Source organism: Vipera ursinii (genome assembly GCF_947247035.1).
Source record: "Vipera ursinii genome assembly, chromosome: 3".
NCBI lineage: Eukaryota > Metazoa > Chordata > Lepidosauria > Squamata > Viperidae > Vipera > Vipera ursinii.
In genome coordinates, this window is record NC_139516.1 from 22,376,879 (window position 1) to 22,402,452 (window position 25,574).

General features: G+C 39.7%; 2 protein-coding genes across 2 annotated transcripts in view; one reads left to right on the forward strand and one right to left on the reverse strand.

Moving 5' to 3' along the window:
* The window catches only part of LOC310638084 (translocating chain-associated membrane protein 1-like 1), a 28,132-nt gene extending 21,179 nt beyond the window's left edge, over window positions 1-6,953 (reverse strand). Inside the window, exon 1 of the mRNA XM_083358832.1 lies at window positions 6,704-6,953. Coding sequence (XP_083214958.1) covers window positions 6,704-6,823 — 120 coding nt within the window. The 5' untranslated portion in view covers window positions 6,824-6,953. The remainder of the gene's footprint in view (window positions 1-6,703) is intronic.
* A 200-nt stretch (window positions 6,954-7,153) lies between these two features.
* Window positions 7,154-25,574, forward strand: part of ZMYND8 (zinc finger MYND-type containing 8) — a 104,214-nt gene continuing 85,793 nt past the window's right edge. The window contains exons 1-2 of the mRNA XM_083357470.1: window positions 7,154-7,312; window positions 13,309-13,381. Of these exons, the coding sequence (XP_083213596.1) occupies window positions 13,374-13,381 (8 nt within the window). The 5' untranslated portion in view covers window positions 7,154-7,312; window positions 13,309-13,373. The remainder of the gene's footprint in view (window positions 7,313-13,308; window positions 13,382-25,574) is intronic.

Here is a 25,574-nt window from a genome sequence, read left to right on the forward strand (position 1 = left end):
CATTGAACCAGGTTTTGGTGCTTTTGGCAGTGTGGGCAGGTGCCAAGTCCTGCTGGAAAATGAAGTCAGCATCCCCATAAAGCTCGTCTGCGGAAGGAAGCATGAAGTGCTCCAAAATCTCCTGGTAGACGGCTGCGTTGACCCTGGACTTAATGAAGCACAGTGGACCAACACCAGCAGATGACATGGCTCCCCAAATCAACACAGACTGTGGAAACTTCACACTGGACTTCAAGCATCTTGCAGTGTGTGCCTCTCCATTCTTCCTCCAGACTCTGGGTCCTTGGTTTCCGAATGAGATGCAAAAGTTGCTCTCGTCAGAAAAGAGGACTTTGGACCACTGAGTAACAGACCAGCTCTGTTTTTCTTTAGCCCAGGTAAGACGCTTCTGATGTTGTTTGTTGTTCAGGAGCGGCTTGACAAGAGGAATACGACATTTGAAGCCCATGTCCAGGATCGGTCTGTGTGTGGTGGCTCTTGATGCATTGACTCCAGCCTCAGTCCACTCCTTGTGAAAGTCCCCAACACTTTTGAATGGCCTTTTCCTGACAATCCTCTCCAGGCTGCGGTCATCCCTGCTGCTTGTGCACCTTTTTCTTCCACACTTTTCCCTTCCACATAAATTTCTATTAATGTGCTTTGATACAGCACTTTGGGAACATCCAACTTCTTTTTCAATTACCTTTTGAGGCTTTCCCTCCTTATGGAAGGTATCAGTGATGGTTTTCTGCACAACTGTCAGGTCAGCAGTCTTCCCCATGATTGTGATTCCTACTGAACCAGACTGAGAGACTATTTAAAAGCTCAGGAACCCTTTGCAGGTGTTATGGCTTAATTAGCTGATTAGAGTGGGACACTTTGAGCCTAGAATATTGCACCTTTTCACAATATTCTAATTTACTGAGATTGTGGATTTGGGGTTTTCATGAGCTGTAAGCCATAATCATTACAATTATAACAAATCACGGCTTGAACTATTTTGCTTTGCATGTAATGAGTCTATCTAATATATTAGTTTCCCCTTTTAAGTTGCATTACTGAAATAAATGAACTTTTGCACGATATTCTAATTTTTCGAGTTTCACCTGTATGTGTGATATTTTAATGCATTTAATGGAATTGCCTGTGTTTTACAATAGAATCCAGGAGCTCAAATCTCTGTTGGGTATTTGTCTAGTCGAAAAGCCTTTTATTCTAGGCCAATCATTTTAAGGACTTGATGTTAGCAAGTGTCTCTATGTCAACCTAAGCACCATACGGAAGGCCCTCTGTTTGAAAGTGCCCTTGGTTTGATGGCTGTGCATTTGTTCAGTGACCAAAGTTACAAAAGTGCTGAACAAAATGGTAGTTACAGTGGATCCTTGAAATTATAGCCGTTACAATACTTGCCGCCGCCCCCAAATCTCTGCCTTTTTGCTGGCCTGCACTGTGCCATCTACCCCATTGCACCTACTAACTTTCAACTCCTCCTCTGAGCTTCACACACATTCTGATTTGGAACTACTGAGAAATATTTAAGTCATCTGTTGAATTATCTGGAACTCACCTATCCTTAATCTCAACTGTTTCATCTTGGAGTCTTATATCCAGTTAATTCACTGGTATCAAAACGATCCTATTTCTTTTCAGAATAACATTTGATATGCATATATATACATGCAATCAATCAGGTAACACAATACTATTGGCTAATAAGAGAGAAAAAAGAACTGAAAGAATACATAGTGTGTATAAATATAATTTAGAGTACATAAAAATGCAACGGTTGTGAGCCATCCAGAGTTCCGGTGTTAAGATGGGTGGTCATATACCCATCTTATAAATGAGTAAAAGTAAAAAATAAAAAGGTTTTCTCATTCTCAAATGGTAGTAATAGGAAAAAGAAGCAATTAAGACAACTATTTGCAATCCCTTCTACCTAACTGCTTTTCGCTACTATTGTTCACATTGTTTTTCTGCACAGCTTGCGTATAATGCTTTGAGCTATAGCTCCTTCAGTGATATTTTTAAATAAATGGCCCAGAAGCATTAGTGGCAATAAAGTTTCAACCAGTTGTGACATGCCAATTATTCTTTTAATTAAAATAATTTCTGAAAATAAAAAAGTTGGAAGGGCCAAGGTTATCAATGAGCATTAAAGGTGGTATCAACTGATATACAGTTAATCCTCAACTTACAACAGTTCATTTAGTGACCAAAGTTAAACGGCACTGAAAAAAATGACTTATGACCATTTTTCAAACTTATGACAATTGCAGCATCCCAACAGTCACGTCATCAAAATTCAGACACTTTGCAACTGATTCACATTTATAATGGTTGCACTGTCCCAGGATCGTGTGATTCCCCTTTTGCGACCTTTTGATAAGCAAAGTCAATGGGGAAGCCAGATTACTTAACAACCGTGGTACTAACATTTGCAGCAATTCACTTAACAAATGTGGCAAGAAAAGTTGTAAAATGAGACAAAATTCACTTAACAAATGTCTCATTTAGCAACAGAAATATTGGGCTTAATTCTGGTCATAAATTTAGGACTACCTGTACTAAGTTACATTTTGGATAATGTAATTTTATTATGACTGAAACCAATACAGTCTACTGGTTAAGATATTAGATGATCATAAAATAACTTTGGGTCAATCATTCTCTTATCCAAATTTACCATGTTTATTATTGTGGAAACAAAGTAGAAGATATATCCCATTATGCCAACTTGAGTTCCCTCTCAAAAACAATTAATTTTTTGGAGTAACATAGAACTGGATTCATCTGGATCAGTGGTTCTCAAAATGTGGTCTGGAGAGCTCTGTAGATCTTCAGATAAATATTTTAAAATGACTCACTCTTAATTCCAAGTAGTGTAAATATGAATAGATATAATGCACAAAGTCAAAGCTCTTCGGGGTCCTCAATCATTTTTAAGAAAATAAAGAGGTCCTGATACTAAAATGTTTTAAGAACCATTTATACCAACCTCTTGTCAAATGTAGGAATTTATACCTTAGTGTTTCCTAACATAAATGCATGAAATTTAATTTCCTGAATTCCTCAGTCAACATACAGTTGCAAGAAAAAGTATGTGAACCCTTTGGGATTACGTGGAGTTTTGCATGAATTGGCCATAAAATGCGCTCTAAACATCATGTAAGTCACAACAATAGAAAAACACAGTCTGCTTAAAATAATACTACACAAACATTAGCTGTTGTCATGTTTTAATTGAACGTAAGATGGAAACATTCACAGTGCAGGGTGGAAAAAGTATGTGAACCTTTGGACTTAATAACTGGTTGACGCTCCTTTGGCAGCAATAATCTCAACCAAACGTTTCCTGTAGTTGCAGATCAGACCTGCACAATGATCTGGAGTAATTTTGAACCACTCCTCTTCACAAAACTGTTTCAGTGTAGCAATATTCTTGGGATGTCTGGTGTGAATTGCTCTCTTAAGGTCATGCCACAGCATTTCAATTGAGGTCAGGACTCTGACTGGGCCACTCCAGAAGGCGTATTCTGTTCTGCTGAAGCCATTGTTTTGTTGAATTACTTGTATGCTTTGGGTCATTGTCCTGTTGCATCATCCATCCTCTGCAGAGCTTCAGTCGGCGGACAGATGGTCGTACGTTTTCCTGCAAAATGTCCTGATAAACTCTGGAATTCATTTTCCCATCAATGACAACAATCCGTCCAGGCCCTGAGGCAGCAAAGCAGCCCCAAACCATGATGCTCCCTCCGCCATGTTTTACAGTGGGGATGAGGTTTTGATGTTGGTGTGCTGTGCCTTTTTTTCTCCACACATAGTGTTGTGTGTTTTTCCCAAACAACTCAATTTTGGTTTTATCTGTGCACAGTATATTTTGCCAGTAGTGCTGTGGAACATCCAGGTGCTCTTTTGCAAACTTCAAACGTGCTGCAATATTTTTTTGGGACAGCAATGGCTTCCTCCGTGGTGTCCTCCCATGTACTCCATTCTTGTTTAATGTTTTCCTTATTGTAGATGTGTCAACAAAAATGTTAGCATGTGCCAGAGATTTCTGTAAGTCTTTAGCTGACACTCTAGGATTCTTCTTTGCCTCATTAAGCATTATGCACTGTGCTCTTGCAGTCATTTTTACAGGACGACCACGCCTAGGGAGAGCAGCAACAGTGCTAAACTTTCTCCATTTGTAGACAGTCTGTCTTACCATGGACACATGAACATCAAGGCTTTTGGAGATACTTTTGTAACCCTTTCCAGCTTCATGCAAGTCAACAATTCTTGATCATAGGTCTTCTGAGAGCTCTTTTCTGCGAGGCATGGTTCACATCAGACAGTGCTTCTTGAGACCAGTAAACCCAAAACAGGTGTGTGTTTTTAAAGGGCAGGACAGTTGTCAGCAACACATCCAATAACACTGATTGGAGTCAAGGTTGGCTCACTCCTGGCTCCAATTAGCTCTTGGAGAAGTCATTAGGCTAGGGGTTCACATACTTTTTCCACCCTGCACTGTGAATGTTTCCATCTTATGTTCAATTAAAACGTGACAACAGCTAATGTTTGTGTAGTATTATTTTAAGCAGACTGTGTTTTTCTATTGTTGTGACTTACATAACGTTTAGAGCGCATTTTATGGCCAATTCATGCAAAACTCCACGTAATCCCAAAGGGTTCAAATACTTTTTCTTGCAACTGTAGCCATTGCTGAGAATTCTGGGAAGTTCATACAATTAACTATGTCTGGATTAGGAAAGACTGTTTTTAGTTTCCGCTTATAAATGTCTAACAAAAGATATTCTACTAGCAAGCCAAGGCCACCTGTTCCACTGTTGAAGAACCTGGGTCAGGAAATTCTAAAGTGCATCAAAATCCCTTTCTGTCAGAATCTTGCTCTACCTTCTATATAGACAAGAGACAGCATCTGAAAAGACTGCCAATCCCTGTGATAATTCTTTAAATATTTTATTAGGTTCTCCAATTATATCATTATTTCAGTTCTTCCTACAGTAAGCTTAATTCTTTCAACAGACTGATCTGTGGATTTCTTAGCACCAATTTTACTTTAGTTCAGATATGGCCCAGTTTGCATTTTAAGAAGAATATCAACAATATGACAAAACAACTTAAAACAATGCAACAAGTTTCAATTTAATAGTGGAGGAAAGGGGAAACACAATTCAGGGAAAGCCTTAAAAAGACATGGTTTTATATATAAACCAAATTTATTGTATATTTATCTTCCTGCTTTCTATAAATCCTAGCATTGTTCAAGGCTTCATTTGTAATTAATCACTTATGACAGCTTTTTATTTAAAGAAACAAATTTATACTTGTGGCAGTCAGTCCATATTTAATATTCAGGTATTAAACTTCCAATTCCATTCTGTGGCTTGATGACTCAGGGAGTGAATATCATTATGTAAATTTAGACACCCCTGAGACTTGACTGTTTATAAGCTCATCAGCAAGACATGAGACTATGATTGTCATAGGAGATGCAATTGGATAAGTACCCTTCATCTTGTATCTTGCTGTCAAGATTAGTCTCTGCCAATGAAATGTGTAAGCAAAAATAGTCCACTTAATTCTTAATATCAGCATTAACTCTCCTATACACCATTGGGTCTGTAAGAGATTTATCTTGTTCCAAATATAGTCAAACCCACCAGTGGAATTATCTACTACTAGTAGCTATCAAACCAATTAAGATCAGCAGTACGCCTAATGCTACTGGTAATTTGTAAGGACCATGCTTATTTGTAAGGACCAAACCCCAAGCATAATCACATAAGCCCAGTAGGAGCAATATCACACTCTAGACTGTTTATACTTAACTTAAAATCTATAAACTTTTCCTAAACCAGCCGCCCACCCGTTTTGGGAAATCGTTCTTCACCTTCCCAGAACATTTCATTTTTATATGAAATCCGGATTGTACTCAAGGGCTGAAAATTAGTACTAGGACCGAGTCCTAACCCCGTCACCAGTTCTAAAGGGAAACAAGAGGACAAAAGTGGGAAAAGACCACCGTACATCCCATTTCGTGTGATTTAGTACGACATTAAAAGAGACCCACTTCCTTTTCTCTATGGAATAACGAAAGACTTAACTCTTTTTCTACAGGGATCGCAAATTGGTCAATGATATATTATTTTTTTACTTCCCCCCCCCCCTCCCCGCAGCCTTTGAAAGCGGCTTGACCGGCTGACACAAATTATCTTCTCAGTTGAGACTTGCCAGTTTAATTCCCCCCGCTCTTTGGTGGCGGGGAAGAGAGAACCCAGCCAGGATGCCTAGCGGCTATAGCAGGGGTCTTCAAACTTGGCCCTTTTATGACTTGTGGACTTCAACTCCCAGAATTCCTCAGCCAGCAAAGCTGGCTGAGGAATTCTGGGAGTTGAAGTCCACAAGTCATAAAAGGGCCAAGTTTGAAGACCCCTGGGCTATAGTTTGGGGGTCTTAGACGTTGAGGACCAGCCTTGCCAACAAGCATCGCACAGGATACGCCCGCTCCTTCTTATGTACGTCAGCACGTAAAGAGGGGAGCGCGACCGTGAGAATTAGCAGCCTAAGGGAAAACAGTAACAAGGAGAGGAGGAAGCGCCAGAGCTCGAGAGAAGGGCGGGGCCGCACTTGAACCGGAGGGGGGGGGAGGGGAGGAAAGGGGGCGTGCCTGGAGCCCGCGCGCTGCCGCTTCCTCCCCGGCCCTGCATAGTAAGGATACCTCGAACATGAGCCCCAACAGGAGGCCCATGGCCAGGCAGGATACGGCATCCGCGTGGTTCTGGATAACGAACTCATGGCTCAAGACTGGCGGACTCTTGTTTTTCTTCCGCAGTCCCATAGCGGCAGAGGTTTCCGAAAGTGGGGAAACTCCAGGACCCAAGTTGAGGGTGGAAGTACGGAATGAAGAGCTGCAGCTCCTCTACTCTCTCAACAAGCCCTCGCTCTTCACCTCACGCCCAGTAAACACCAGCGACTCTTGTCCCTTTCTCCCCCCCCCCAACTCTTATCCGCCCTGCTTTCCACGCTTGGCCAATCAACATGCGGGATAAAAGTGAGTGATAGGTTCGGCAGCTAATCGCCAGCCTTAAACTGGGAAGCAAGCTTTCTAGGGGGTGGAGTTCCGAAGAGATTCCGAGGCTGGTCAACGGTCGAAACGGCAGCGGGGGAGGGGAAAGAGAGGGTGCGTGTGAGTGGCGTGGATTACGGCCATTCAGAGGCCCCTAGAGGTGGGACCTACCAGGTTCCCTGAACTTGCGTTGAATTTCTCTATGGCTGTAGTGGAAACGAGGTCCTGCAAGTTCTGCACGGGAAGAGAAAGACTCATCAGGTATTGGATTTTTTTTCCCCTTTTTATTCCGCAGGTTTCTCGAATATGCGTTACAAACAGGGAAAACTTCTTTCGAGAAAGATTTCTGGCTCCACAGCTGGGGTTAAGATGCTTTCTCAAAAGAACACTTCGTGGGTATTTTTGCACGGCATCCTGAACTCTAAGCAAATCAGTCCCATTTTAGTCTGATATATTGAATTAATTCTGCCCGTGCAACGCCTTTATGGTTCAGCAGCGTCTGAACCTAAATAATTAGGCTATGTAAGAGGAGGTGAAGTTAAATGCGAGTGAATGCGCCTCCTGAATCGAAGCAAAATGCATGTCTGGGGGAACCCTTCATTTTGAAAAAAAAAAATCACCCGACTCCAGTTAAAACGGCGAATCCTTAACGTAGTAGCAAAGCATGGCCTATGCTCTTGGGGAGGGGAGAGAATAAGCATATCCAACGGCAGAGAGAGAAAAAAAATACACGCGTGTTGACAAGGTTGGAAAGAGATTTGCTCGCAACCTAAGGAAATCACTGCTAGTCGGAGCAAGTTTAAGGTCCTACTATATTTAAAATCACATGCTATTTTTATTTAAGTCTGGATCTCCCTCCCCCCACACTTATAGTTTGAAATAAAATTTCTAATTGATTTATTCATAAACATCCAACAAAACTGTTTGCCATTTATTGAAACTTTCAGCCAATCTGAAGCTATGACCTTTTGAGGAAACTCCAATCATTCTCAATTCCAGAAATCAATGGCCATTGTTGGTTACCATTTGTAAGTTATTTTAGTACTATTTACGAATAAACGTGTGCCCAGGTATAGAGCACTGAACAAAACTAAAGAGCACTACAATCAAATTTCAGCTTTGATTATACTGAGAGAGGCCGTCTTAGGCTGGCCTTCCAGACACATTTATGACTGTCAGTACCTACTTTTTTGCAGTTAAAAATATTTCTATTCTGGCCTGATGGTAGGTAGGGTAAGGAAGACTTTGACTCCCTTCATCCCTTTTCTGTTTCTATAACATTGGGGTTGGAGAAATTCCATTTAGTAGCTACCTTAACCTCCCATCTTCATGTCTGAAGAATGGAAGAGAGGGTTTCAAAAGGTTCCCTATGCTTCCAGCTCTCTCTAAACCTAGAAGAGAGGGCTATTTTGAAGGTAAGTTGCTTATCATTACCCACCTCCCAAAGTGTGGTTTAGATTTTCCATCATAACTATTCAGTGTTTTGTCCCAATTCAGATGATACTTGTGGCTTTATTAACTGATTACCTTGCTTAGTCTTATGCAAGTATGACTTCTATGCTTAGTTTATGGTTCATTGGTTAAAACAAACCCAGCCAATTGGGTAAATTCTGTAAATCATGGTTGACATAACCATGAAATCACAGTTAATGAGCTTGCAATTAAAAAAATAAAGTTTTCTGTACAAGAAAGTCAAGAAAGCAGTTAAGGATACAATTGCCAGGAACTTGAGGGCCTTTCTAGGGATTTATTTTTGCACAGATTTTTTTTAACCTGTCAAGATGGAAAATGACCATCAATGTAGGATTATAGGAAAAAAATCAAATTACAGTAATAAAGCTACAGTATAATATGAGAATGTGATAAGGATGTTCTCTTGGCTCACATGGAAGGAAAAGGGCAATATGTGGTTACAGGAAGAGGAAGATGTGTTGGTTGTGCTTGCTGCCTTGAGTTATTGTAAAAATAATGAAGGATACAAATAAATAAAAATAGATAAGGAGCTGGTCTGTAATATTGTCTTTGCTGCTTTGGCCTACTAGCTCCTTCCAAGATTCCTTGGAGAAAATCCCAGGTTCAGTTCTGTGAATATTAAAGCAAACGATAAGATATTGAGTCTGATAAATAATAGAGACTTGTGTTGATGAACTGGAGGGTTGTTGTCTCTTAGAAATTATTATTATTATTATTATTATTATTATTATTATTATTATTATTATTATTATTATTATTATGGAGAGCCTTGGTGGAGCAGTGGGCTAATGCCTCCTTAAGTAATACCAGCTGCCTGCAATTAGTGCAGGCTCACATCCCACCAGGCTCAAGGTTGACTCAGCCTTCCATCCTTCCGAGGTAGGTAAAATGAGGACCCAGATTGTTGGGGGCAATAAGCTGATTTGTAATAATGCTGCTTGGGGTGTGTGTGAAAGCCCTAATAAGCAGGCATATACATAGAATGAAGGCTACTGCTAAGCTTGTAAGCCGCCCTGAGTCTTCGGAGAAGGGCGGGATATAAATGGAATTAAAATAAATAAAATAAATAAATTTTTTATTATTATTATTATTATTATTATTATTATTATTATTATTATTATTATTATTATTATTAATTTGGTTTATATACCACCCTACTCCCAAAGGACTCAGGGCGGTTTACAAGGCAAAATTTAAAAACAATACAATATAAAATTAAAATTAAATTAAGTCTAGCCCCAAAAAATTAAAATCACAATTTAAAAACATTAAAACCCCTCAGTCCAGACCAGATAGCTCAAAGAGCCAGGTTTTTAGGTCCCGGCGAAATGAACGAAGGTTGGGGGCAGTCCGGAGTTCCGTTGGCAGTTGATTCCATAGGGCAGGCGCGCCCACAGAGAACAGCCTCCCCCTGGGGATCGCCCGTCGGCAATCCTTGACCGACGGTACCCTGAGGAGGCCCTCCCTGTGTGAGCGCACAGGACGATGGGAAATTGACGCTGGCAGCAGGTACTCCCTCAGATAATCCGGGCCCATGCCATTTAGGGCTTTATAGGTCATCACCAGCACCTTGAATCTCACCCGGAGGGCAACTGGAAGCCAATCCAGTTCGCGGAGAAGAGGTGTTACATGGGAGTATCGGGAGACTCCCATCACAACTCGGGCACCAGCTGAAGCCTCCGAGTGGTCCTCAGGGGCAGCCCCATATAGAGAGCATTGCAGCAGTCTAGCCGGGAGGTCACAAGTGCATGGGTGACTGTGCGTAGGGTATTTCGGTCCAGATAGGGCCGTAACTGGCGCACCAGGCGAACCTGGGCAAAAGCCCCCCTGGCCACGGCTCCTATATGATCTTCCAAACTGAGCCGTGAATCCAGGAGGACGCCTGAAATGAAATGGTAGGTAATATTCGGTTACTGTATAAAGTAGGTAGTCCTCAACTTACAACACTTCATTTACTGACTATTCAAAGTTACAATAGCACTGAAAAAAGTGACGAATGGCCATTTTTCACATTTATGACCATTGCAGCATCCCCATGGTCTGGGATTTACATTTGGATGCTTGACATCTGGTTCATACTTATGATGATTGCAGCGTCCCTGGATCATGTGATCATCTTTTGCAAACTTCTGACAAGCAAAGTCAAATGAGAAAGCCAGATTCAATTAACAATCGTACTAACTTAATTACAGTGGTTCGCTTAGCAACATAAATGTTGGGCTCAATTATGGTTGTAGGTTGAGGACTACCTGTGCTCTAGAATATTCAAAGTGCTTGAAAGTAATATATCTGAACAATCTTTTGTAAGTAGAATATGATGTTGTTAGTTGCGAAGTCGTGTCTGACCCATCGCGACCCCATGGACAACATTCTTCCAGGCCTTCCTGGCCTCTACCATCTTCTGGAGTCCATTTAAGTCATTCTTATTGCTTCAGTGACTGCATCCAGCCACCTCATTCTCTGTCATCCCATTCTTCTCTTGCCCTCAATCTTTCCCAGCATTAGGCTCTTCTCCAGTGAGTCCTTCCTTCTCATTAGGTGGCCAAGTATTTGAGTTTCAACTTCAGGACCTGGCCTTCTAAAGCGCAGTCAGGGTTGATCTCCTCTAGGACTGACCGATTTGAACACCTTGCAGTCCAAGGGACTCGCAGGAGTCTTCTCCAGCACCATAGTTCAAAGGCCTCAATTCTTTGGCGCTCAGCCTTTCTTATGATCCAACTTTCACTGCCATACATTGCAACTGGGAAAACCATAGCCTTGACTATACGCACTTTTGTTGGCAGGGTGATGTCTCTGCTTTTTAGTATGCTGTCTAGATTTGCCATCGCTTTCCTCCACAGGAGCATGCGTCTTTTAATTTCTTGGCTGCAGTCCCCATCTGTGGTGATCTAGGAGCCCAGGAAAATAAAATCTGTCACTACCTCCATTTCTGCCCCATCTATTTGCCAGGAATTGAGAGGGCCAGATGCCATGATCTTGGTTTTCTTAATGCTGAGTTTCAAGCTCACTTTTGCACTCTCCTTCTTCACCCGCATCAAGAGGCTCTTTAGTTCCTCTTCACTTTCTGCCATTAGAGTGGTATCATCTGCATATCTTAGGTTGTTGATATTTCTCCCGGCAATCTTAATTCCAACTTTTGATTCATCTAGCCCTGCCTTTCTCATGATGTGCTTTGCATATAAGTTAAATAGGCAGGGCAACAGTATACAGCCTTGCCGGACTCCTTTCCCAATTTTGAACCAATCAGTGGTTCTGTTTAGAATATAATGATAGATTATTCCGATAATTCATATGAAGTAGCTTGTCAGTTCTCAAAGCTTAAAAACTGAGGAAACATCAGCTACCTGGCTGACTACAGTACAGAGTTGTGGTGTACACTGCAAATCTATGAGTCTATGATGAAATAAACTTTTTTGAGTTAGTAGGATTCACCCCAAGGGACTACAGTAAATACAATATGCAGCCTTTTGGAGTACCTATTTATTTGTTTCATATTGACTTTATTATGTTCATCTTTGTTCTTTTACATATACTAAGAACACTTCTATGTATTCTAGGTATATAGGCTATTATTTCTTTTCACAGAATAAAAAGATGAGAGTAAGGGGGCTGGGGCATACAATTTAACTTTTGGCAGTGCTGGATTTTGGGTTCCTTCTACTTCGATTGATTTTACACATTATATAACTACATAAGCCCTAGCTTGATTTTTGGGAATGGGCGTAATATGAGCCCTATCCCAAAAATAAGCCCTAGTTTTGGGGCAAGGCGCATGCCTAAAAATCAAGCAATAGTGGTGGGGGCATGGAGCTTACCATTGCAGCCAGGTTTCCCATGGATCGACACTTGCCTCACTGGAAGGAGCAGCTTCATTCTGGAGCTGAGAATGGAGCTCAGGCCTGCATTTCTCAGTCAGAGGCCTTTCTGGAAGGCCTGTGTAGCCAAGAACCCAGCTGTGGATTCAATTCAATCCATAGCTTGGTTCTTGACTGCACAGGCCTTCTGGAAAGGCCTTTATGAAATGCAGGCTGAGCTCCATTCTCAGCTGCAGAATGAAGCTGTGCTCCTTTGGCCATAGAAGAAGTGGGCCGGCTGGGCGTGGCTGTTGATGCTGCTGCTGCAAGGTGAGTGGAAAAGACACTGAAAATAAGACCTGGTGCCTCTTTTGGAGGCAATATATATATTTCGGGGAAACACGGTATAAGTGCATTCGTCTGTATTTTCAAAAGGGAATATAATGAAAGAAAAACATAGCAAGTAGGGCCCATTTAAGAATGGTTAATTCATCAGTTAACCCATAAATAACATTGAAGGAGGATTAAACTGGCTTTTTGCTATATCCCACCCAGCAGCTATATAAATTTGTATTATAAATAGCCATTTAATCAGGCATTCTATTTTTTAAAAAAAATCTGGAATATAGCCATCTTGCGAATTTATCTAAATGTGGGAAAGAAAAGATTGCAACTTTGGGGCAGGCATTTAGCAGTTTAAGTGAGCAGTTTACTCTTGCTCACATTCCTTTTTTAAATTAGTTACAGTATAAACAAAAGGAAATGAATGAAATCTACGAAGAGACAGAAGAAATTACCGTATATGCCATTTACTTTGCTTTTTATCCTTATTGCAAAGGGACAATTGCTGTGATTATTTTCGGTTCTAAAGGTTACAATCCTTTATATGTCTCCTTAGCAATAGTTTTGCCTATTTGAATGTTACTACGTAAGACTATACAATGAAGAAAATTAGCTGAATTTTGTTGATTTTTGTTTTTCTGTATCTAGAATCTAAAAACATACTTATTCAGGCTGCCTTCCAGACGAAAAGAGAATTATAGAACTTGGTTGTCATGATGGGGTAAGTACCACTACCCTAAAATAACCAAAACTAAGATATTAAAGGATAAAAGTATATATTATTGTATATTTGTATTGTAGATGTATAACAGTACACACACACCTGTTAGTATAAAAATATCTGAAGCATTCACTCTCAAACTGTGAATCTATAAATTTATGTTAACTGCAAAATAGGTGTAAATAAGGATAACAGGTTTGATACCCAAACTCAGAAGAATAGTTTACTAAAGGTCTAAAGTGCCAATTGAAGGGAAAGTTTGGCTTATTTTAGTGGTTTTTTTTATATAATTTGCTCTTTGATTTACATGTAATGCTTTTCAATAGGATTACTGGAAATGGACTGTTAAAAAAACAAGACTACTAAATAGCAGAAAATATTTTTTTCTTGAACTTGTAATCCTCTGATGGTTATCTAGATTGTGGCAAATCAGATCTGGTAGCTTTGTGGCTGTTGTTTTATCCATGGTTTACATAGAGTGGCATAGTGGCAGTTCGAGGCCAGGTATTTAGCTCAATTTGTACTATATTTTGTTTCATAGTTTGCCAAGAGGAGTAATTTAAGTCAATCTGAATTCCTATTGATTACATTGATGTGTCCTTGTGTTTTCTTGACATCAGTATTCTTGACAGCAAAATTGATTACCATTGTCTACTGCCCAATTTAATCAAAAGCCCAGAATTTTCTGATAATCTCACATGAAAGTATTAACTAAGTCTAAATACCCAGTTTTTTATGATTTAGTTACCGGTATTAGGGTCAGGTATTACCTTGTGCTTCATTCAGGACCTTAAGGTAACTTACAGAGTGATCCATATTCTTGTTTTCTCCTAAAAGAATAATTTTGTGACGTAGGTTGGACTGAGAAAATCATATTCGAGGATGGAGTAGAATTTGGTTCTTGGTTCTTCCCACTCTTAATGCAACACTACAACCAATGTAGCACCTGTTACAATCTTTTTGAGAAAGAGATTCTTTTATTTTAAAGAATTACTTGATTTGGAGACTTAATTAATTTCCAGGCAAAATAATACAAAATAATATTACAGTACTGTTGTTTTATATCTTGGTGCTGAATTTTAACAAGGCAGTCTTAGAAAGGTGATTCCAGGACTGTAAGGCTATCAGTTGTCAGTTCAAATTTAAAAGCTCCCCTGACCAGTTGAGTCTGACTCTAGGGGTTAGTGCTCATCTCTGTTTCTTAGCCAAAGGACCCAGTGTTGTCCAAAGACCCTTCTGTGGTCATGTGGCCAGCATGACTATAAAGCTGAGGCACACAGAATACTGTTACTTTCCTACCAAAGTGGTACCTGTTCATCTACTCGCATTTGCATGCTTACAAACTGCTAGGTGGGCAGGAATTGGGGAAAGTAATGGGAGCTCACCTCTTCATGCGGCACTCAGATGTTGAACCTGGGCTGTCAGCTTTCCAACTGACGAGCTCAGAGTCTTTAACTGCTGAGCCATCAAGCCCCAAATCTTGGGAGTTGAGGCTTTCCTTGGCTAAACAGTGCCTATCACCATTGGTTAATATTTTGCCTCTGGAGCTAATAATTGCTTGGCAATTCTAAATCCCTGAAGCCATAACTACTTGACTAAGTAATTTCCTTGAAATTAGTGAGCCTCCATAAATGTAAAATTTGCATAACAAAATATATCACCAGTTGAGCATTTCTGGTAATTCTGAATCTGTGCATCAGCAGATTCATGTTTGATGGGTTTTCACAATTCAATAGAGAAAGAGAGATTTGAAGCAATATTTGTACTTGGATATAAAAGGGACTTCTTTTAACATTTAATAGCTATATTAGTTGATTTTTTAAAAAGGTGGTTTGTGTATATGGCTAATTTTTCAGCTGCAAATCTCAGTTTTCTAGCATAATAAGATTTGTGAGGTTTTCAGCAAATCATATAATTAGATCAGTTTGTTACATTGGCATCCTAAAAGTACTTTATTAGAAATCAGTTACATCAAGTTATATTGGACTCCTTTGTCAGTAAAATGGCAGTGTTAAGATTGTATTCTTTCTCTTATTCTTATTAATCCTAATTTATATTTAAAATGATCTGCATTACAGCAAGTATTCTGTTCCTGCTCTGAGTCAATGGCAACTATAGCATTTACTGTTTCTTTTTTCCATGATGTAATTATAAACCCCAAACTCAACTTTAAAAAGCAGGGACTTAAATAAGATATGAAACTAATTACATTATGCTTAAAACAGAGTAAAAGTATGCTCCCTCACACTTTACCTTGAAAAATGTATCTAATTACCTTGCAAGAAGAAACTGTCAAGATGCATCAGGTATATTTGTTTTTAGACTTACAGTAGTCAGATAGATTCAAACCAGGCTTTAAAAATGAGAAAGAAAACAGCACATCATGAAATGTAACACCCTCAGTGGGTTAATTCTCAATTTATGCTAATAGTAAAAAAAAATTCTACTAAGACTGGGTTAATGTGCCACTGATTTTTTTTATTCAATATTATACTTTCAAATTCTGTGATTAAAAATAGCTACGTAGTTTTAAATTTTAAAGAATTGCAGTTGAAAACTTCGTAGGAAGCAGAGTAGACATAATATTTAGCAGTAATGTCTTCCAAATAATTGCATTGCAATAGTTCCTTCTTATATACAGTGTACTCACTGTATGCCTTGGAAGATTGACAACACAAGAGTTATAAGCTAATATAACTACTAGCCTATCCTGGTGACTGCACATTCTTTGTTTTTGTAAATTAATGGCGATATGTTGACATAGGAATTAAATATAAATATTCAGGATTACATTAATAATGTTTTGAACAGAAAACAAAAGAAAGCTTTCAGGAAAGGAGATAGTGCTTTCCCTTCCTATCCTCCATGTTAAAAGAAAATGTCAGATTGAATTTGAGATAACTGGAATTTTGCATGTGTTATGTAGGGTAGACTTGGAAGCTTAAAAAATACCCTGGCAAAAAAAAGCACAGGAAACACTTCCATATGTTGCCAGGCAAACTACATGAATATATTGGTGGAACTTCTAGAAGTTAAGACTGATATTAAGGAAGTGTTTGTTATATTATGATAGGAGTATAATAAGGTAATCTGGATTTCTTCTTAGGGATCTGATACTGGACCATTACTTTTGGTTGATCTGATACTGGACCAATAGTTTTGGTTGCCTTTTTGTCATGCTTTAGCTATGTCTCCAGTTTTGCCGATTTTGAGTGTTTGTAAATAAGTGCAAAAAGGGATGCGGTGGCTCAGTGGGTTAGGACGCTGAGCTTGTTGATCAGAAGGTCGGCAGTTTGCCGGGTCGAATCCCGAGTGCCGTGTAACAGAGTGAGCGCCTGTTACTCGTCCCAGCTTCTGCCAACCTAGCAGTTCGAAAGCACGTAAAAATGCAAGTAGAAAAATAGGGACCACTACGGTGGGAAGGTAACAGCGTTCCGTGCGCCTTTGGCGTCTAGTCATGCCGGCCACATGACCATGGAGACGTCCTCGGACAAGCGCTGGCTCTTCGGCTTTGAAACGGAGATGAGCACCAGCCCCTAGAGTCGGAAACGACTAGCACGCATGTGCGGGGGAACCTTTACCTTTTTTTAAATAAGTGCAAATATAACAAATGTCAACAAGTATTCAGTTCCTAATCTAAGTGGTGTACTTCAAAATAGTTCAGCCTTTCTAAAAGTAGGATATACATTACATCATTTGTATTGGGTACATAGATGATTTTCTCTTTAGCTATTCTCCACAGAACACAAATTTTCTTTTAAGTATTCTACAGAAGCCTGTTTCAAATGTTATTCCATTGCCTTTGCTCTTATTTAAACTCTAAACACTAGAGGGTGCTACATTTCTGTTAAAGAGAGGAAACGAAGCAACTTCTAAAACCCTTAATACTCTTCTAATCCTCAGAGTATCTTTATGCCTACTTAGTTCCATGACTGAAATACTGGTTATCAAAGAGCATCAAAACAGATGGTGACACTTAAATAACAACCGTTTAATGCTTTTATTTGGTATATATGTCCATATGATAGAAGTGACTTAACCTTGAATTTAATTGAAGTTTAAGTACTGCATCCTAAAGGCCCATCATACCAAGAGTGAGCATGCTGATTCATGCGTTATCTTGGATGTACAATATTTTTTAATTTTAATCCTAGATTTGCTTACTTAAAAATAATGTTTAATTTATCAGAACAATACAGAAAATCCCCAAGTTGCGAATGTTCACTTAGCACTGGTTTGAAGTTACACGATAAGCATCCCCTAGCTTCCTGAAATTACAAATGTTGTAGCAACACGACAGTTGTTCACCCTTATGAATGGCCGCAGAGGCTCTGCAACATTCACTCTATTCCCCCCAGTTCCTCACAACTGCTTCCCCCTCCCATCCTGCCTTGCCAGATTCGCCTTGCAAAGATCTGTCTCCTCTCTGCCCGGTTTCTTTGCTTTTGAGGGAGAGGAGATTTGGCTTGGAAATGCCGTGATCTCACGCAACTTCGGAGACCCATCCACTTTTGCAGAGAATGGGTACCTGAAGTCGTGCGAGATCACGCCCCCAGAACTCTCGGTGCAAAATGCATTTGCAAGTAGATTGCCTGGCTCCCAGTGTCTGGTCTGCTTGCAAATGCTTTTTGCGCCAAGATTGGAAGGTTCTGAGCCCCATGATCTCGTGTGACTTCATGCCTAGCCTGGAATGAATTATAGACCAGCAAATAATTGCAATAGCGAATTAATTGTTTTTATGCATGTGAAAATTAAATAAAAGATAGCATGTTTTTGCTTTATTTGAAGGTCAGTCAGACAAAATTGCTTCTTTTGATAATGCTAATTTCTATGGAATAAGCTTTAAATTACAGTGTTCCACCATACAAAGAGACCAAAATCTCTGCAACAAAGACTGCAACAAAGCAGTCTTATTTTATTTATTTATTTTATTAATATTTCTATACCGCCCTTCTCCCGAAGGACTCAGGGCGGTTCACAGGGCAAGAATAAAATACAAAGTTACAAATATTAAAAGGAGATTAAATAGTTGCCCGTTAAAACAATTAATATACTACATTTATAAAAACCCCAAAAATACAAGAATAAAAATACAAGAATAAAAACCCCTTTGTATTTAAGCAAAATACAAAGTATTTTATTTCCAGGTTGGAATCCTGGAAAGGACTTTTCTTCCATGATATTTCAAAGGATCTACCAACCTTCTACTGAGCAGGCTACAAAGACAAGGAAGAAATTGCTAAAAAATGTCTTCGTCCTCTGCCGACTGGAGCAAAATCCTTGCTTGATATAAAATACTTCCATCAGGGGAGGGGGAGAAACTGAATGTAATCCAAAAATGTTAGCATTAAATTTCCTTTTCACCTATAAAGAATCCCTCCATGAATTTACCAGGGGAGAGCTAAGTCTGCAAATAAGCTCCATAAGGCATACACAGTCAAAAGCAGTTTGTGTGTTTACAAAGAATAAAGCAGGGGTGTCAAACTGCAGGCCCGCAGGCCAGACGCGTCATCCAGAAGCCGCAGCCACCCCATTGGTGGCAATGGCAAAACCATCCCGATATGTTGCGCGACGTCACATGACGTCGCAAGTTTGACATGTCTGGAATAAAGTAAAACTCAAAATGGTTGTATTTATATAAGTTCTGATAATAGCTAACATTTTGGTATATGAGACTATTGATACAAAATTTATTTTGCTTATATAGGTTGATTGGTTTTAGCAGTAGGAGCTTTCTATTAATAGCTACGTCATATGGCTATTGCAAACTGCAAACTTGAGGTTGATACCAGAATCTGTTATTGGGGTGACATATAAATTGTATGAAATAAGGAATTAAAAACTCAATGATATGTGCTTATGGCAAGCAGAATATTTTTTTTGAAAATAGAAAATTATTTTGTCAATATTAAAAAAAGTCCTTTTACTTTGACTCAAGGGCAGACTATACATGCGGTAGCAGCTGCAGATTAATGTATTTGAAAGTGATTGTGTCACCTTAAGGAACACTGCTGTAATGTGGGTAATTTTAAGTAGGCTAAATAGAACATTTTTGCATTCTGTTTTCCCTCATACCCTGTCCTGAAGAAAAAGAATTGGGAAGAAGAGATTGTGAAGGAGAAACAATACAAGAGAAAAGGATTTGATGTTATAGTCTCAATTTGTAATCATGTTTTTTTCTCATCCAGTCTCTACATCCAGTCACAATTGCCAGTGTGCAGTGCACCTGAAAATCATGATTTGCATCAGAAAGAAAGTTTCCAAATTAGCACTCTCCTTGAGAATGTATGTTTCTATATGGGAATGCCATTAAAGGAGCTAATCCTAAGTAAAACTGGTATAGTACAATGACGAGAGAATACAATGTAATGTCACAACATATCATTAGATAATACAGAAATAGGAAGGAAGGAAATACCCAGAGCACTCCTTTAGAAAAAGCATTAGGTTTATTCTCAGCAAAGTAGGTTGTTTGAGGTTTAACTAGTGTCATAACAAAGGTTGATGAAATTCTGTGGAAAAGTACTGTGTGTTACTACAATTTATAGATGACAGATAATGGTCCATTAGGAATCTATGCATTATAGTTCATTTGAGTTTTAAAAGTGGCATGTTTCAATTACTTTTGAAATTAGAAGATGACAAATTTGATTTGAACTGATTTGAAGCACAATGAATTATTTGTCTTTTCTAGGCTTGGGAGCTAAAGATCAAACTTAGTTAACATTTGTTTGGTAGGCCATTCAGAGAACACCAGAGCTTTAGACTAAACTTGAAAATTTAAAAAAAATAATAATCTGGAGGCAGTGGCAAACCACTTCTGTACTACAGCTAAGAAAACTTCCTGAATACAGTATGTTGACGAAGTCACCTAGAATCAAACTCAATTTAAAGGAAGCTTTACATTTGTATAACACACTGCCCACCACACTTTACATAAAAAATTTCACTATTGTGAAATAGTGCTGAATTATTACAGAAAGTGTCCAATGTAAAAATACTTTTCAAAAACTATTCTAAAAGTACTTCTTCACTATAGATTGGATGAAGTGCATTACGTTCTTGTACTTATTTTTCTGCAACAATTGTAAGTGTGAAAACAGTCATAAGTTACTTTTTTCAATGCTGTTGTAACTTTAAACTGTTACTAAATGAACTGTTGTAAGACAAGGACTACCTGTATACTGGTTGTCACTACTACATGTATAATATGCAAGATATCAAGATATAGTAGGGAGACAGCTGTGTTGGTTTGCAGTGACAAAAAATTGAGAGCATCTTTTCCAACTATCAATGTTTTTGAAGTCATAAGACTTTGGATTATAGCTCCCTTCGTGAGATGCATGAGAAAGAGGGGAAAAATATTTTATTGAGTACCATACCTTAATCAACCCTTGTGCAATTTCAGTTTCTGCTTCAATTATACTATGTGCCATTATCAAATGTGAATCTTAAGTCTTTTTCCAGAAATAGTTTAATGCTTTCTTCTGTGCAAGATATAATTCTTTCTAATTGTATGTTTATATGGTCGGTCCTTTATCAGTTTATGAGTGAAATACAATAATCTAAAATTATATAGTACCGCAGTTTATGTATATTTGGGTAAGCCTCTAAGGTTCTTTTAAGTTTGCAAATTAAAAATCAGGAAGAAGTCTGCTTCAGGACAAACAGATTATTGGGAGGAAATGTGTATGCATGTATTCGTGTATGTATAATATGAAAGATGCCCTCTTCACGCTGGAGAAAAGCCTTAATATGACTGACTTCATGTCACCATAGCTTATTCCAGAGTTTCCCAACCTTGGCAATGTTAAGACAACTGGACTTCAACTCCCAGAATTCCCCAGCCAGCCATGCTGGCTGGGGAATTCTGGGAGATGAAGTCCAGCCGTCTAAACATTGCCAAGGTTGGAAAACCCTGGCTTATTCGACTAACTATCGTGACTTAGCAGGATACATGTAGCTTTGTTATCTCTCAGCACAAGCAAAGTTGATGCATCTGATTCTGGCTAGCATAGCAGGCCAGAACTTGGAAGGATTTTTCCCCCAATATGTCTTTTACCTTCATTCTCTGAAGCTGCTCCTTGTTTCCTGGCTCTTACCCCAGGCTGGATGATTAAAGATTTGAATATGTGCTGGTGTCAGGGCAAGGGGTAGACAGCATGTAGGTCCTCAAATGTTATATTGTTGCTTTTAGCTACTGGATCCTCTTTTAACCATTGCTGGTAAAAAAAACAATGACCCAGTTTTCTCAGGCCTAAAACTTAATGTAATAAAAATAAAAGTAAAAAGATTCCTGTCCATCAAACTCTGAGAAAGAATAGAAAATCCCGATCCTGTCCCTAAGTACAGCATTATCATTCCACATACATTGTCCTTTGTTCCTCCAAAACTGCTAAGTGGTCTCCAGCCTGGCAAGTGAGAAAAAACTGTGGCATTTTGTGTAGGTGTGATTTGTGCTGTTTTCTTCTATTACAATATTGTAATATTAATTCAGACCATTGATCACCATTCAAATGATATAAAGGTTGTCCAGAGAAGGACCAAATGATGAAATATGTTTGACAGTATAAGAATACAAATATGCCCAGACTTACATACTTGTGTGAGATATTAGAATTCAAGTACACAATGATGGCATTTACATCTTGGCATCATTGCAGGTTGCTGCGGTTACCACTGAATTACGCACACAGATAGCAAGAAAGAAATATCTTCATATTCAGCTGTGAAATTCAGCTGTTGAATTTGGACTACTAGAAGGTTTTCAGAAGCTGGAATATACTCATTTAAAATGTAGATAATAAAATATAAAATCTTCATTATTATAAGGCTGCATTGTCCCTGCTTCCTGCCTTCCAAGAAGAAAATAATGGGAATTTTTGCTCTTGCATAAAGGCAAGAGAAGAAATTCAGAAACATTCCTACACCTTTCCTTCAAAAAACAATACACTATAGTAGCAGAATTTTCTAATTAAGAATTAAGTGCCTGAGTTTGTTTTCTCCCTCTCTCCTTTGGCATATTTTTTTAATAATAAGTTCTTTTAATGAAAAAAATTGGAAGCTCCTGAGGGACCAAAAAAGTAATGTTCATTTATTAGTAAATGAGTTATCCTTTTTACTGCTATATACAAACAAGGCTGATGTTATTTCTCAAGCTGATTGACATAGGTCAGGGGTCGGCAACCTAAAAAAGAAAAAGAGCCACTGGGAACCGGTTCCATCACAAATTAAAAAAAGAGGGAGCCGCGTGCGTGTGTCCATGCACGCGCATGCGCAAAAAGGTTTTTTGCGCATGCGCGGACGCACGCGGCTGCCATTTTTAAAAAAATGAGATGGAACCGGTTCCCGGTTGCCCGATGGCGATGGCCCGTCTGCAAAGCTGCCGCTTTCGGCAGCTTTGCAGACGGGCCGTGGCAGCTTCCGCAAAGAGCGGCGCCCCTGCCCATTCCGAGAGGTGCGCGCGCACCTCTCCGAACGACCGGAGGTGCGCGCGTACCTCCGCGCGAATGGGCAGCGGTGCCGCTCTTTCAGGAAGCCCGCCGCGGCCCGTCTGTGAAGCTGCCGAAAGCGGCAGCTTAGCAAACGGGCCGCGGCAGCTTCCGCAAAGAGCGGCGCCCCTGCCCATTCCGAGAGGTGCGCGCGCACCTCTCCGAACGACCGGAGTTGCGCGCGCACCTCCCCAAACCTTTGGGGAGGTGCGCGCGCACCTCCCCAAACCTTTGGGGAGGTGCGCGCGTACCTCCGTGCGAAGGGGCAGCAGCGCCGCTCTTTCAGGAAGCTGCCGAAAGCGAAGGGGCAGCGGCGCCGCTCTTTCAGGAAGCTGCCGAAAGCGAAGGGGCAGCAGCGCCGCTCTTTCAGGAAGCTGCCGAAAGCGAAGGGGCAGCGGCGCCGCTCTTTCAGGAAGCTGCCGAAAGCGGCAGCTTCCTGAAAGAGCGGCACCGCTGCCCGTTCGCGCGGAGGTACGCGCGCACCTCCCCAAAGGTTTGGGGAGGTGCGCGCGCACCTCCGGTCGTTCGGAGAGGTGCGCGCGCACCTCTCGGAATGGGCAGGGGCGCCGCTCTTTGCGGAAGCTGCCGCGGCCCGTCTGCTAAGCTGCCGCTTTCGGCAGCTTCACAGACGGGCCGAGGCGGGCTTCCTGAAAGAGCGGCACCGCTGCCCATTCGCGCGGAGGTACGCGCGCACCTCTCCAAAGGTTTGGGGAGGTGCGCGCGCACCTCCGCCCATTCGGGGAGGTGCGCGTGCACCTCTCCAAACGGGCGGTGCCACTCTCCATTTGGAGAGGTGCGCGCGCACCACTGCCCGTTGGAAGAGGTGCGCGCGCACCGGGCGGCTGGGAGCCGCAAGAGACAGCTCAAAGAGCCGCATGCGGCTCCGGAGCCGCAGGTTGCCGACCTGTGACATAGGTGAAGGCTGTTTGGCATTCTTACTTTGTTTATTCATTGTTGTTCTCTTGCTTTTGAGCCTGGATTGATATAGATAGTATCTTTATTATTTATTCGTTTATCATTTCAGTTACATTCAGTTTTGTATCCATGTCTTTACCTTTTTTAAAGAAATTTTACAGCAAAACATAAAATTTTAGGAACAAAGACTGATACTCTTGATATTATATTTTTGATTTCCCTTATACTAACTTTCAGAAAGTCACTGTAATATCTGAGAATGTTATCTTTCAAGAAATACATCTTCCTACCTGTGTGTTGCTTAAAAATTACTTTGTTTTTTCATTGTGCAAATTAATTATATCTTGAAGTTGGCACATACCAATGTATAGTTTTTCCAGTCATTCAGTATAACTTTGTTTTTTTCTTACTGATTAGTTTTGAAATACTGTTTTTTGTCTGTCAACATTGGATGCATTTTGTGTTCCCTTCTTTCAGAAACATTCTTCATGTTTTTCCATCTGGTGTAGTAAACCATCTGCAGCAATTTTCTTGCTATTCTGTAGAATACAAAATTGAACTGTCAAATTTTATGTAACCTTTTTTCCTCTTTTCATATTTTGTTTTCTGTTTATTGTGCAATTCTTTCCTTTCTGTCCTAGTGTAGCTTAGCAATTATGGTTCTGTCTTTTGAGCCAGGATACCATTTCTTGAATAATCTTCAGTTTTATGTGTCAGAGGATAAATGTTATAGAAGGGGATTTCTGATTTGCAGTGCTGGGTCATAAGTCACAGATAATTGAGGCTTGCTAATTATATATTCAGTTAAAAAACTATTTGTATATCACTAAATTAAATTGGTGAAATGAAGAAAGCAGGGTCTGTTCTTATATTAAGAGGACTAAGGTGAATTAGATCTGATAATCTCATCAAATTATTGAATCAATAAATTGTGTTTATATTTTGTATTCAACTGTGGGTTAGTGGACTTAATACAGCAGGAATAGACTCTGCCATTATCAAAGGCATGTGTTTTATAAATATTATTCTATCTTAATAATATATAGTAGGTGTTGTGTTTGAAACTCTCCTTAAAGAAAACAATGGAAAAAGTTTCTAATTTCTTTATGAGGTTGTGATTGGTATTGGCCTCTTTTTTATATTCCCCCATACTTATCCTTCACTATTCTATTTCTTCAGACAGCTGCTGATTAACATCTCTTACTTTAATCTATTTCTGCCTTCCGGTTCTCCCTATTCCATTGTTTTTCCTCTCCTTTTTACCCCTCTCCCCACCTAAACAACCACACCCCGGAAAAGCAATTGGCTCAGCCTGCAGTAGGCCATGCATTTTAATTGCCTTTTATTACAGGATAAGAGACTTCATTCACTGATTGCAGCAGGGGTTTCTTTCAGCTGCTTTAGTCTGTGGCTTGAACATTTGCTTGCTCTCAGTAACATATTTTTTTCCCAATAAAATGGTACTTTCTTTTCCTTTCCTTTTCCTTTTCATTCTTTTGAGGGAATAGTGTGCAAGATAATTCCAGGTTAGGAATGATCAAGCTCCAAGATTTTTTAGCACTTTTATTTTTATTAATACTTAAATAATATGTTTACCATAGCAAGGCAATTCTCCTTACATTCAAAACAATTCAGATTACCTAAGAGAAGCTCCAATTACTCTGTTTTGCCCGTACTTCAGATCCTTTACTTTTAGTTCAATAAACCATTTTGTTGATTTAAAGAGCAGAACTCTGAGGCCTGATCTCTAGTTATTGCTGCTATTAAATTACTGTCTGATATATGAC